The 13,457-nt window shown below is 31.6% G+C and overlaps 1 protein-coding gene across 1 annotated transcript in view; it reads right to left on the reverse strand.

Moving 5' to 3' along the window:
* Positions 1-2,839: 2,839 nt before the first annotated feature.
* Positions 2,840-13,457, reverse strand: part of LOC106463305 (coiled-coil domain-containing protein 173-like) — a 29,665-nt gene continuing 19,047 nt past the window's right edge. Inside the window, exons 6-9 of the mRNA XM_022390768.1 lie at positions 10,639-10,724; positions 8,483-8,675; positions 6,593-6,757; positions 2,840-4,518 (exon numbers count right to left, since the gene is read on the reverse strand). Coding sequence (XP_022246476.1) covers positions 4,180-4,518; positions 6,593-6,757; positions 8,483-8,675; positions 10,639-10,724 — 783 coding nt within the window. The 3' untranslated portion in view covers positions 2,840-4,179. The remainder of the gene's footprint in view (positions 4,519-6,592; positions 6,758-8,482; positions 8,676-10,638; positions 10,725-13,457) is intronic.

Here is a 13,457-nt window from a genome sequence, read left to right on the forward strand (position 1 = left end):
TTTATTTTTTTGTGTATTCACTGTATTGTATTGAACAAAATGGTTATGCGGCCCGCGCTCGTCATTCTTTCAGTTCTCTGGCCCGCTGTGAAAAAAAGTTTGGTGACCCCTGCTCTAAAGTAACTATCAACTTTGCTTAATGGTATTTGTTTGTATCTATATAAGCAGTAAAGACAGATAGATGAACAAAAAACAGCAGAATAGTGTATAAAAGATCCATAATCTCATCATGAACTAATTGTGATTTTCACTAGAAAGAATTACAGAGCGATAGTGTTGAATATTCTTTTTCTGCACAAGCCTGGCAATGAAAATGTTCATCATTGGAACTGTTCTCCTGTTGTGTTTAAATCTCCTACCAAGCAATATCTGTGTGTGGATATTGCATAGATATAAAAATGTGCATACATAAATATGGTAGACATTCAAGAAATCGCATTATTTAGAAAATAAAGTTATAAGTTAATTGAAGAAAGTGCACAATGGGATAGACAAAGAAACGTTATTATTTGTATGACTTTCTTTCCTGTATAGTACTAAGTCAGCTCAAGAAAGTGGACTTTGGTAGCTACAACGTACATCGGAGAAAATAGTAGTTTTGTTTGGTTAAAGTTAAAAATTTCAGGATATCTTTCAGAACATAAGAAAGTAGATTTTTCAGTCGTGATACGTAACAATAAACGATGCTAAGTTTAGCTTGTCTTTTTAATTTTAGTCACACACGTATAGGTGAGAAAGCAATAAAGTCAACTTGAGTGCTGCTCTCTGTCGTGTCCCCTGGTGTCAAGAAAGAAAAGTCGACAACTCTTTTAATCGCCGATAAGTGAAGCAACAGTGTGGGTGGTACTGCATCATACAGGCGGTGATACAACTGTAGACTGCTTGCTATTGGACTACAATTGTCCTTTTTCTTTTCTTGTGCCACTTTACCTGAAAAAATAGGCAATTCACTTGCAGGGAGAACATCACCCAACCACCGTATTTCGGCGTACATGCAAGTGGTATAATTTTAAGAGTGGTATATAAAGTTGCCAAAATTGGTACATCACGGTGCACCTCGTTTAAGCTAGTGTGAAATCTGCACATTCAACCATGAACTGGTAGTAATGGAAACTACAATGTGTGGTTGGAATGTGGTTTTGTCAGTCACCATCCTACATTGAAATCTGAACTCTTGACTTTTCTCTGGTTAAGTTAACCAGTGATGGTATTATTTAACAGAGCAGGTAAAAGTATTAAAGCTTACTTGTAATTTTTCTTTAAGTTTTGAAAGTTACTTTTTTACGTACATACTGGAAGACATACTCAATATTAATGTTAGTCTCCCACCATTAAGCTCAAGGATTAGATTCCTCTCATGATTACGTTTGCAACTACAGATGCTTCACTAGCTCTAACACCAATGGACGTGGGACGCCTCCTTCTGGTTTCCACTTATCGCACATTAGCTTACTTTCGAAGGATGAGAGCGAAAACGAGATGTTAAAGAAGACGAATTTCAGCTCATCTTATGACTTCCCTGAACTGTCTGAAGTTTTCTCAAAGGGGCACATGCTTTTGACTTCATCTTTCGGTGGTTTAGGTGTTTCGTTTTCACACTATGTCAGCAGAACTAGACATTTAAACAGCATCAAAAAAAAAGACCTTTAGGAAGTTTTGGAAAACTGAGCATCGACCATCACCACCTCCAAGCTGGCAACATTGCTGTAGGAACAGCTTTGAATCCAAAAAGTTATTCCGCCAGACACAGGACGACTTTGCAAGAAAAGCTGATACAGGTTACCGAACTTTATCGACAGATTGCAGCTAGAAGGAGGTGACATTTTTAAACATTTATTTTTAATATTCACATTTAATATTGAATTTGCTCTTATCATTTTATAATGTTTCAATGTATTTTTTTTGTGTGTAAACTTAGACCTAGGTTTTATAAATAAATATATATCGTGATGTTCTTTTTACGTATATCAATCAGCTAACTTTGTGTTGTACGCGCGTTTATACTTGAAGGGTAGTATTTGTTTTTTGTGCTGTAATATTTTGTTTTATTATTATTATTATATAGATTTTTGATTTGGTTCCGATTCTTTGCTCTCATTAAGTTCAATTGCTTATTCTCATACGTTGTTTTAACTGGTTCTGTTAAATTCTATTTCATTCATTTTCTATTCTTGTACGATCAACAGTTAGTGGTTCCCCTTCTCTTAAATGTTAACTTGTGTTATATGTATCCAAGCCTTTTCATACCTGTCCCGATTTATGTTCCTTTTTGTATATTTCCATATTTAAATGATGTAATTGTGAAAGGTTTGTATTTGTTTGTTCGTTCAGTTTCGTGCAAGGCTACTTGGCAGTTATCTGCGCTAGCCATCCCTAATTTAGAAATGATAGGCTAGAGGAAAGGCAGCTATAGTCAACACCACCGATATTTTCTTGTAACAGTTTTATAACCATATTAGAATTATGACTTAACTATTCTGTTAAGAACACCTAATATGACATTATTAAGAAAACTGCCCTAACCATGCATTGTAATTACATAGTATGTAATATTTTGATAATTTTTTTGTTTATTGTTTTTAATATCAATATGAAATCTGGAATGTGATATTCCCGTAAAAGTGTTAATGAAAATTTGTTATCGTAAGGTGCTACACAGGTAAAAGATGTTGTATACTGATAGCTTTCTATAACACGAATTAAGTGTGAGATGGTGCTTATACTCAATGAATAAAACTCTACGTCCACGTAGTAAGTTATATGTAATTTGCAATAAGCAGTAAATTTAGGAAATATTTCGTAAACATTACCAGCAAAGAAAGAAGCAAATACACCTGAATAGATAAAAACAAAATTTTTATTCAAAGTAAAGTCTAGGATCTTGACTACAGCTGGTCAGTTTTTATGATCTTTTATTGAACTTCTCTGATTGCTGGAGCTGGAGAGAGAGTCACCTATATCAGATGAAGGCTGAAGCAAGGTCATGATGATATCACACTATTAAGTCACAGCAAAAGTTCCTAGTGTGACATTCAACAACCCTAGATTACTTATGTCAACAATCATTCCTATTGTGCATATTAAAGGCCAGTAAAACCCCAACTCATACTAACTTGTACAAAATCCTGCACCACTCCCTCAACTTGAGTATGAACTACACCCCAATGGAGTGATGATACAGAAACAGGTTCAAACAAGTATCAATTCCACTGAACAATCATTGTAGTATGTAATCTTTGTATAAATTAGAGGAGTACCAGAAGTTTACGACCCTTCACATCCTGTTTCCCAGAATGCCAGCTATAAATGCAGAAGACTTATACAAAAAGTTTGAAAAAATTATCTTAATATAATTGAATAAGGATATATTATTTACTAGTGATGAAAAAATTAAATACATTATTTTTCCAATTGTGATGATCAAATTAACCTTTTATAAGGAACAGTATTATATTACATCAGAGGAACAGTTAAAAGTTCTAGATAGTACAGAAACATTATATTTCAGGTATATAAACAAAAATGTATACTTATAAGAACTTCAGTTTTTTTCCTGCTTTGTTATAATATTTCCATACTGTACCAAATGTTTTGTGTATCTAATTCTCCAATTCTTTACACTGAACAAAGCTATATGTGTAATCTACTATGTAGTTTTATTTTAATGTAAGGAACAGTAACACACATTTCACTTTACTAATAAATTAAAATTATTCAAAACATATCTGATAATTGACTTTTACACAGGTAATTTTGTGCAAACTAGGTAATTTTAATTAGATACATCCTCACGACTACAGAAAAATGAATAACACCATGATATTAAGAACTGTTGTACCCATTCAATTAATGAAATATAAATTTTGAGAACAGTGAAAGCAAATCCATTATTTTTAAATTCCAATTTTAATTAACTTGTCCATCATACCATTCATTTTGATGTTTTCATCTGTTTATGGAATGATATTTCTATGAATTTCAACAAATACAATACCTTAAATTCCTATCAAAAGTACCAGTTTTGTTGCAAGTTTTTTGTTTCAATATTACAAAAATTTTATAAGGTATAAAATATAAGAGAACTACAAAACTATTAGAATGATTAACTTCTTTGACTAGCTTAGTGAAATTACCTCAAACAATACGTCTGAGTTAAGACTTGGATAAAAACCAGTGTTATCATATAAACCCAAGTCTTTCATACGTCTGTGTTTGGGAGAACTCTGGAGATACGGGTGGTTGAGAATGAGGCATTTCTGCTCCACTTTGGTTTGAGGCTAAGTAACTTGGTCGAATACCACCTCTTTCTTTGTATACAGGACCAAATCCTCCTCCAATCCCTGGCATGGCAGCACGGTAAAGCGGAAAGGTTTTTCTGTTTTTAGCCTCACTCTCTCGAATCAATTCCTGTGCATAGTTCTGGAAAGTTGCTTCTTCTTTATGTAACTGCTCATAAAGTTTAAGGTCATCTTCCAGTTGTTGTTTTTGTAGTTCCTTTTTGGTTTCCAATTTTTCTTTCTAACATGTTTGCAAAATAACGAATTTCAGTTAGTTGAATGATTAATTTAGTTACACTAATCAGTGCTTTTATTTTTATCTTTTACTAGCAAAGGTACCAGCTAGGCAGTGTCAGATTTAGAAAGTAGTGCTATCAGTGCTTCCAGTATTTTCATCTATAGCACATGATCTGTTTATCCAGTGCAAAGGTACTCATGCTATAAAAAGCATTAAATATCACTTTCATTTTAGTTTAGGTTTCACATATTTTGCTTGTCAACATCTTGGTTCAATTGGGCCTTCATTAGTGGAACTTAGGTGGTAAAATTGAAATGGCTAGACATTTCAATTTTATCGCCTTAATGCTGCAAATGAGGGCTCAAATTCAAAATATTCATCCACTTGCTTATTAATTTTAAATTGTTCTTTGGAAAGGTCCACCTGAGTCCTCTATTACATTCTATGGAAAATTGTTCAGCCAGTTTTTCACAAGAACTTGTGATGCCATGCCAACACAGACAGACTGGCAACTCTACTTTACATATAGATCAGGTAAAAAAAGAGTAAAGACACACAGTAGAAAGGACCGCAAGACATGAAAAAATAATGAAAGAAAGTGTTCAAAACCGGTAAAACACACATCTATGACAAAAACTTTATATTTATTTGCAACGTTTTGGGCAATAGCTCTTCATCAGGTCAAAGTTTCAAAAGAAATACCAAATAATTTAACAATCACATGTGCAACCAGTTTAAGTGACAAAAGGAATACAAACTAATTTAATCATCTCACTTGCAACTAGTTAAAGTAACAAAGGCAATAACCAATTAATTTAACTATCAATTTTATTACAAATTATAGCGACAAAAGAAATATAAGCTAATTCAACAATCACATCTTCAGCAAGTTTAAAGTGATAAGAAGAATACAAATTAATTTAACCATCAAGTCTATAATAGATTAAATTAGCGAAAAATACAAACTAATTTAACCATCATGTTTGTAACAAGTGACAAAAGAAATATAAACTATTTAACCATCATGTCTGTAACAAGTAAGGTGACAAAAAATACAAACTATTTAACCATCATGTCTGTAACAAGTAAAGTGACAAAAGAAATACAAACTAATTTAACCATCATGTCTGTAACAAGTAAAGTGACAAAAGAAATACAAACTAATTTAACCATCATGTCTGTAACAAGTATGTGACAAAAGAAATACAAACTAATTTAACCATCATGTCTGTAACAAGTAAAGTGACAAAAGAAATACAAACTAATTCAACAATCACGTGTAATAAGGTATAGTGACAAAAAATATAAGCTAATTTTGCCATCAAAGCCATAACATATGTTAAAATGACAAAGATACAAACTAATTTTTCCATCAAGTCTGTAAAGTGACAAAAAATTAAAAACTCATTCAAGAATCAAGTATGCAATAAGTTCAGGAAACAAATGAGACAAACTTAACAAATACAGTCTGCAATAAACTAAAATACTAGAAATTACAAGCATTCAAGTGAGAAATAAGTGAGAAAATAAATTCAAATTAGTTTAACTGATCTTATCAACAACAACTGAAAGTTATAATAGAACTATACATCAGTACACATAGTGGCTGTTATTACAGAACAGCAACATAGAACAGGATGCAGTAGACAAGAAAGTTGGTGATATCTTCTTATATTAGGTGTAGCTTAAAGTTTAAGTAACTGTTATACACAGAAAAGGTAATATGTATTATTACTAATATTAATCACCAGTTTAACCATTATGAAAAAATTGAGCTAAACTTCTTTATTTTAAGAATCTGTCATACTGCATTAGAAAATTACATCTATAACAATTATATGGAGCTGACACACTAATCAATAATAAGCAGAACTAAAACAACTACACAAAACTGACATACTGAGAAATATATAATGATAAAATGAGCAAGAAACTGACAAGCTAAGCATTATATATATACATATATACGCAAGTTAATTAATGTTTAAAATTGCTAAAAAAAACCTTTATCAAAATGGCTTTACAACAAACAAAATTAAAGTAATAAATTGTAATATACAAAAATAATGTAACATACAGCTTGTTGCTTTTGGAAGTCTTCACAGTTATGTGCAGCATTCAATCTTCTTTGTTTCTGATCTTGTTGGGTACGATGAAAGAGCTTTGCAGCTTCCTCCCGCTGATACATGTCCTCCAACTCAATCAACTTCTCTTGTTCAAACTTTTGCTTCTTCTCTTGAGCCTAGGGTGAAAATATCTTTAACCTTAATGAACATTTATCACAAATGTATAAACACAGTTACAGAGTTATGCTGAAACTTTTTAAAATTTCAATGAGTACTTACTTTCTTTGTACAATATACTTTTTAAACTAGTTAAAATCATATAATCTTTTCAAGTATTTTGCTTTTGTGTCAAAACATTATTACAATATTTTCAGATATTCATGTTTACATAAAGTGTAATTTTATCAAGTTCATTTATTATCAAATAATGGAAATGAACATGCAATTTTTTTCTCAGGAACTTTTTAGAAATCTATGTAAATTATACAAATATGTTTTAGGGATTAAAAAAGGGTACACATTTTTCTCCTTATAGTTTATCATTATTCCCATTCACAGATAAATCCACTTGGAGAATAAATTATTAAACTATGTGTGTATTAAATTTGGCCTTACTTTGCTAAATATTACAGTTAGCCATTCAATAGAATAAATAATGCACCACTTTAGTGTATTTGTTATTAATTGCATCTTTTTTCTCAAGAGAGAAGTTGGAAACTGTTCCATTAATAGCTAGTTTCATGATAATCACTAGCATAACTAAAGGAAAGTTTTTGGATTGTGTTTAAATGCTGATATTTTAGATCTGCATAAAACTCCAAGAATTTTAGTGTGACACCTCCAGTGAAAATGTACAAAATTTTAGAATGCACAGGCTGCTATGCTACTTGCATGGAAAAAAAAAATTGCAGATTATTAACTATACTGTGTTAAATCAGAAAAATCTAGCACATTGTTTCATATGACTCACTTAACAGCAAAGAAAATCATCAACAAAAATATATTATTAGGGAAATCACAACCAGAAATTTATATTCTGCAATTACCAGTAATACAAGCAAGCTTATTGGTCCAACTATAGTTATGATAAATTAATATAAAATATTATTGAGACTTATCTTTAGTTGTGCAGATTAAGATGTATAGTTGTAGTCTAACTTTGTTATTATAACATTTAATTTTGAATAACTAGTCACTAAAATTCCAATTAGAATGAAATATAATTACAAAGTGTGTTATAATTTTTAATGAATCACAGAATCAGAAACTCTAGAAGGGTAGATAGTATTAACTTGTTAATTAGATACCTTCACTGTTAACCATGCTTTCAATCATGATCCCAATGCTTCATGAGGCCTAGCCAACTTAACCCTTAAACTACTGATTTGTTTGCACATTGTTTATGTTTTTGTCTGTCACAACATCTAGTGTAAAGACCTTAACAAAAGATTGAGTTAAGTCACTAATTGTCTATGTAAAATATATAGGAAATCCCAGTAGTCAGTAGTAGGATTAAACGGTATATTGAAGGTATTTATGTTTACAATCTTTTTCTGCAACTCATTTGTTATTAGGGATCCTATAATTAAATAAATCAGGTTAATCTTTAAAATTTAGTAAACTACCCACTTTAATATTTTATAAAACTATCATAATTTAAAATGGTAATGTCCATTTTCTCTCATACACAAAAGGGAATTTACTTCCCAATTTATTAAACTATCATACCTTGCAATGACTAGAAACCAATTAAGACCTTTTCAAACTTTTAATATACCAAATCGTATTAAATATATCATGTCATATCCTTATAAACTTAACATTTATTCATACAAGTAGCATATTTATCAGATTAACATGTTAAAGTTAAATTTACACAAAAACCTAATAGAATGACATACCTGTTGCTGATGACTTTTCAGAATTTCCTCAGTAATTTTCTTTCTTTCTTCAGCTTTTCTTCTTTCTAGTTCCTGTTGCTGTTTTTCTATTTCTGCTTTACTCTTTTCGAAAAAATCTTCCTCCTTTTGAAATTTCTTTCCAAGGTGTGAAACTAACAACTCTATCATCTTTTCTTTTTGTTCCAGCTTTTTTCTACAATCATGTATAGATGTGGATTTGGTTAGAATGCAAACAATATTTTATTTCAAAAGATCATACAAGTTTATAAAAACAAAAGGAATTAGAACTGATTCAGAATAATCAACTGCTTCAACTAAAAGGTCAACCCATGAATTTTTTAAATCAACCCTTGTACTACCTATTAACTAGTAGGTTACTATAGTCAATTTTTTATATTTAAATTTTATTTATCAGCTATTTAATAACTGGATTTATTATATGTTTAAGACAAAAAATTCCTTTTTAACACAAAGGCTTTTTTCAGTTTTAAGTCAATTCTCTAAATATATTAAGGTTGATCAAATATAAGTAACAGTTTTTATATTAATTCTCTAGGCACTTAGTATCAGTCATTAATGTTTTTAGCACATTTAGCACAATTTACGGTTGTGTGTCATCATTTTTGTTACAGTTCCCCCTATTACTATTACTTTTGGATACACAACTCAGGCTTGAGTTTACACTAATAGCCAAGAAATTCACACTTGTGTTTTCCACAAATAAAGGTTTTTAAGAGTGGTATTTCACCAATAGTTTCTCCCATAAAGGCACTTATTGAAAGATTGAAAATTGTGAATGAGACTTAATTTTGTGATCTACAAAGGGCTTAGTACATTATATTATGTCACATCTGGTCATGCTCTATCTGATGACTGTGTATTTTGACAAAAGTCCTGCAGTTTACATAGCTAAAGGTTTTTCTGCAATATTGTCATATCCAAAGCACATCACTCCTCCTTGATTGTTTTCTGTAATCCATTTAGTGTACGAAGACAACAGTTTCCCAGCATCCAATTCAGCAGTCTGATGACACAAAAATCATTCTCCATCTGCTTCATGTATGTGAAATTAAGTGGGAGATACGACTGGAAGCCTTATCTTGGTTAACATCTACCCTATTAGCCTCATTTCCAGATGAAGATCCCTCTTGATTATGTTGCGTACTGTTGCCTGGGGCACTTGGATGACTTTTGTCACTTACCTTTTTATTTGTGGATTCTCATCTGTTACAAGAAGCCACAGTTTGCTTACCACAGCTGGGGTACAATTTACTGCAAGACCTCTTTCTGGATGAAACTGGTGCCCCAAGTTGATCCATGTTCTTTTTTCTTTCCAATGTTATTAAATACAAGGGATATCCCTATCATATAAACTCTTAATCCCTGATCTGAGCACACCTCTATGATCTGAGTGTAAGAATATTTTGAGTCAGAAAGGGCTGTTGGATACCATTCCCAATAACAATCAATTTTTTGGTAGTATCACACAAAGTAAAATGTAGTTTTGATACATGCCATTTCATTGCGACTTAATATTGGGTATGGTTATCACGTGACTTGCTGTTTTTCACTATACAAGTCATTTTAGTATAATGTACCCAACATGTAAAACATACAGTTTTCTGGCTAATGCATGCATTGAATAATACTTGGGAGAATGTAGCTCACACAACAACACAGTTTTGGCATCAGTTTTAGTATAATGTACCCAACATGTAAAACATACAGTTTTCTGGCTAATGCATGCATTGAATAATACTTAGGAGAAGGTAGCTCACACAACAACACAGTTTTGGAATCATAAATCTTATGCCTGTAACTTTAACAAAACAGAAAAAAAAAGTATTTTTCGATCAGACATTCACAGATTTTGAAATTCTAACTGATCAGCTCAGAGTGAACTGTTATGATGAATAAGCCAAGCTACTGCTGGAAATGGAGGTCTTAGTTGTTTGATATATGGGGTTTGTTGGGTAAAAAGAAAGAGTATATAGAATTCAAGTTGTTTATTGTATCATTTAAGAATCCTATACTTCTACAACTAAGCTTATGACAACTGGGACTGCTTTACCATGAAATAGTATTGCTGTATCTTTAAGAAAGAATATATCTATTTTGTACTTTTTTACACACCAATAATTAAGTTATCTGTGTACCTGTACTCTTCTTGTTCTTTTTCTTTTCTCATCTTCATCATCTTCTCTTTGGCTCCTGCAAATATCTGAGCTCTTCTTGCTTCATCCTAATAGATAGTTTAGAATAACGATTTCTCAGAAATAAGCAAATGTCCCAATTTAATGTACTACTTTCATAGACTAAACACAAATATAATTTTCTTTATATTTAACAAGTCCCAAAAAAGAAAATTTTGAAATGTATGAAAATAAAATATTATCATTCTATTATACTCATTGATGTCAGTGAGTTCAAAATTGTACTATTTTGAAAGTACATTTATACACAAGTATTAATGTGACTTAAGTGCACTTAACATAACATAATATTTTGGGATAACATGGGACCTATTGGTCCATCTCGACTATTCCATCCTCAAAACTTAATTAAAATGAGTCGAAAAAAAATATCAACATTTAAACATTTCAAGCTTTATGATATACAAAACATGATTGCAGGGAGAAGCCTGTTACACCTAACTGAGTTCTCAGTGGACTATTCTTTCTAGTTGTATGATGACCTAATGCACCCAAAAAAAAACACCAAGTAAGAAAAAAGCATAAGCTGTTCTTGTTAAATCTCTCTTACACAAGTGGATTCAAAGTGCATATTACTTGTTAGTTTCCAGACTGTTTTAGTTGCAAAGGTTATATGCGTTTAAACAATCTGAAAATACTTTTTGTATTTAAGTCTGCATCTTAGAAATTGACTGCATTCTACAATTTCATTTACCTAATTGTTGGATATGAAGATTTCCAAGAGCTTTGAACTTAAAGAATAAAAATGTGCTGACTACTGGTAAGCAATGATAGCTATGAACATCAGGGATATAGAGATTTTTGTTATACTGAATTTATCAAGATATTAAGATCATCAAGTTAAGATTTTATTCAGAAGTAGTTGATGGATATCTCTGTCACTACTATGAATTATCTTAGCAAGGCCTCTGCCTTATGATTTCTTACTTTGTATCATTATAGATGAAGTTCCTAATGCCACTTTCACATTATAAAACATCAAGGTTCATCTAAAAAAAAAATGCTATGAGATTAACTGCCATCTTCTTAAACAGTTACTGCACTGAAATCAAATGGCAAAAATCTTTAATATTTACTATTCAGAGTGTCATAACATATGTCATAGCTCAACAAGTTGGTCATAGAAGAAACCATTATGAAATGATGTTTAGGTATGGCTTGTTAGCCTTCCTGTATCTAATTATGACTGAATACAAGAAATTATATATAGGTACATACCACTTCTTCAAAACTTAAAGCAACTATTAACAGAAGATAACTTGATCAAACTACCTTATTAAATAGGTAATTATTCCCAAACTGCAGCTGTGACCACAAAAAAGATGATGGAAAATTTTCAAGAGGGGATGAAAAATATAAAATATTATTATATTTCTATTTTTACAGTAAATAGAACCTACCTTCACTTTATACAAAACAAAATGTTATTACAATGGTTTGACAATATTCACACAAGTGACTGCAGTATTGGTATCTATTTGCTTCATCTTTTATATACACAAAGCACAAAAATCTATGTCTGTCTGTCTGTCTGTTATCGAACTACTCCTAGGTCACTAGGCCAATTTCAATATCTATTTGTTTCATCTTTTATATACATAAAGCACAAAAATCTATGTCTGTCTGTTTGTCTGTTATCTAACTACTCCTAGTTCACTTGGCCAATCTCAACCGAACTTTGTGAGATAATAGGTTGGTACAAAGGGCATGTTATTAGGTGTTTCACAACTACCTCCACTTCTATTATTGCTCTTATTGTTATTTTTTATCTTTGACGTAAATTAACTAGTCATAGATGGCGCCACATCCTTACACAAAATCTTTTTATTAAACTTTCTATAACATAACATACAGTGTAAGGGGAGGGCACACAAACGTCTTATAAATATATATCTCAGAGTGTGTGCTAGTACACACCACGTAGGAATGCAAAGAAAAAATGGCTGGCTCTATTGCAATCATGTATATACTCAGCTGAAGTTTCTACTCCAAGAGCCACCATAAGGCTGATATGAAAAGCCATTTCTTGAGTTATATTCATTTCCTACTTTGACCTGTGGCGTTTCAACTTCGGCCTGTAAGACCCTTCTGTGGCCATTGACTGTTAATTAATTGATCATGTGAAATACTGTGTAAGGACATTAAGGGGTGGGGGTTGAAAGTGGATAACAGAAAGCACACCTACTGCCACTACTTTGGCTGCTACTTCTTTCTGCAAAGTTACCTTGACTATCACACAGTGTTATACCATGTTTTAAGTATATACATATTAAGTTTTTGATGCTTAATACAAAACTTTTGGTGAGGTAATAATGAATACTGTAATAATATGGAGTTCTAAAAGCTTTTACATAACTCTTGATGATGAATTATGTTATAAATAAATTGTGTGAAAATTATGATTTTTGCGTTATTTATCATAACATCCACCCACACATTTTTTAACTTCATAACCCAAACAAAGCTTGCGTCATTATATTTGACCTGAAGCTACAAGCTTTTGTAAAATGATCAGAATTTTTGACTTAATGAGGAACGAAGTGAAAGGTTAATATTTTCAACCACACAAGAAGAATATCTTATTACAGGTCGTTTATTCTTCACGCGAAAGTGAAGGTTGGTATGGGCAAACAAAATAGCAATCAAGATGTGACTGTTTGTTTAAATTCGAGCAAAGGAACTCGAGGGCTATCTGTGATAGACGTTCCTAGTTTTAAAGTGATAGACTAATAAGAATACCACGCCACCCATCATCGGCCCGG

Source organism: Limulus polyphemus, unplaced genomic scaffold, assembly GCF_000517525.1.
Source record: "Limulus polyphemus unplaced genomic scaffold, Limulus_polyphemus-2.1.2 Scaffold1373, whole genome shotgun sequence".
In the NCBI taxonomy this organism is placed as follows: Eukaryota; Metazoa; Arthropoda; class Merostomata; order Xiphosura; family Limulidae; genus Limulus; species Limulus polyphemus.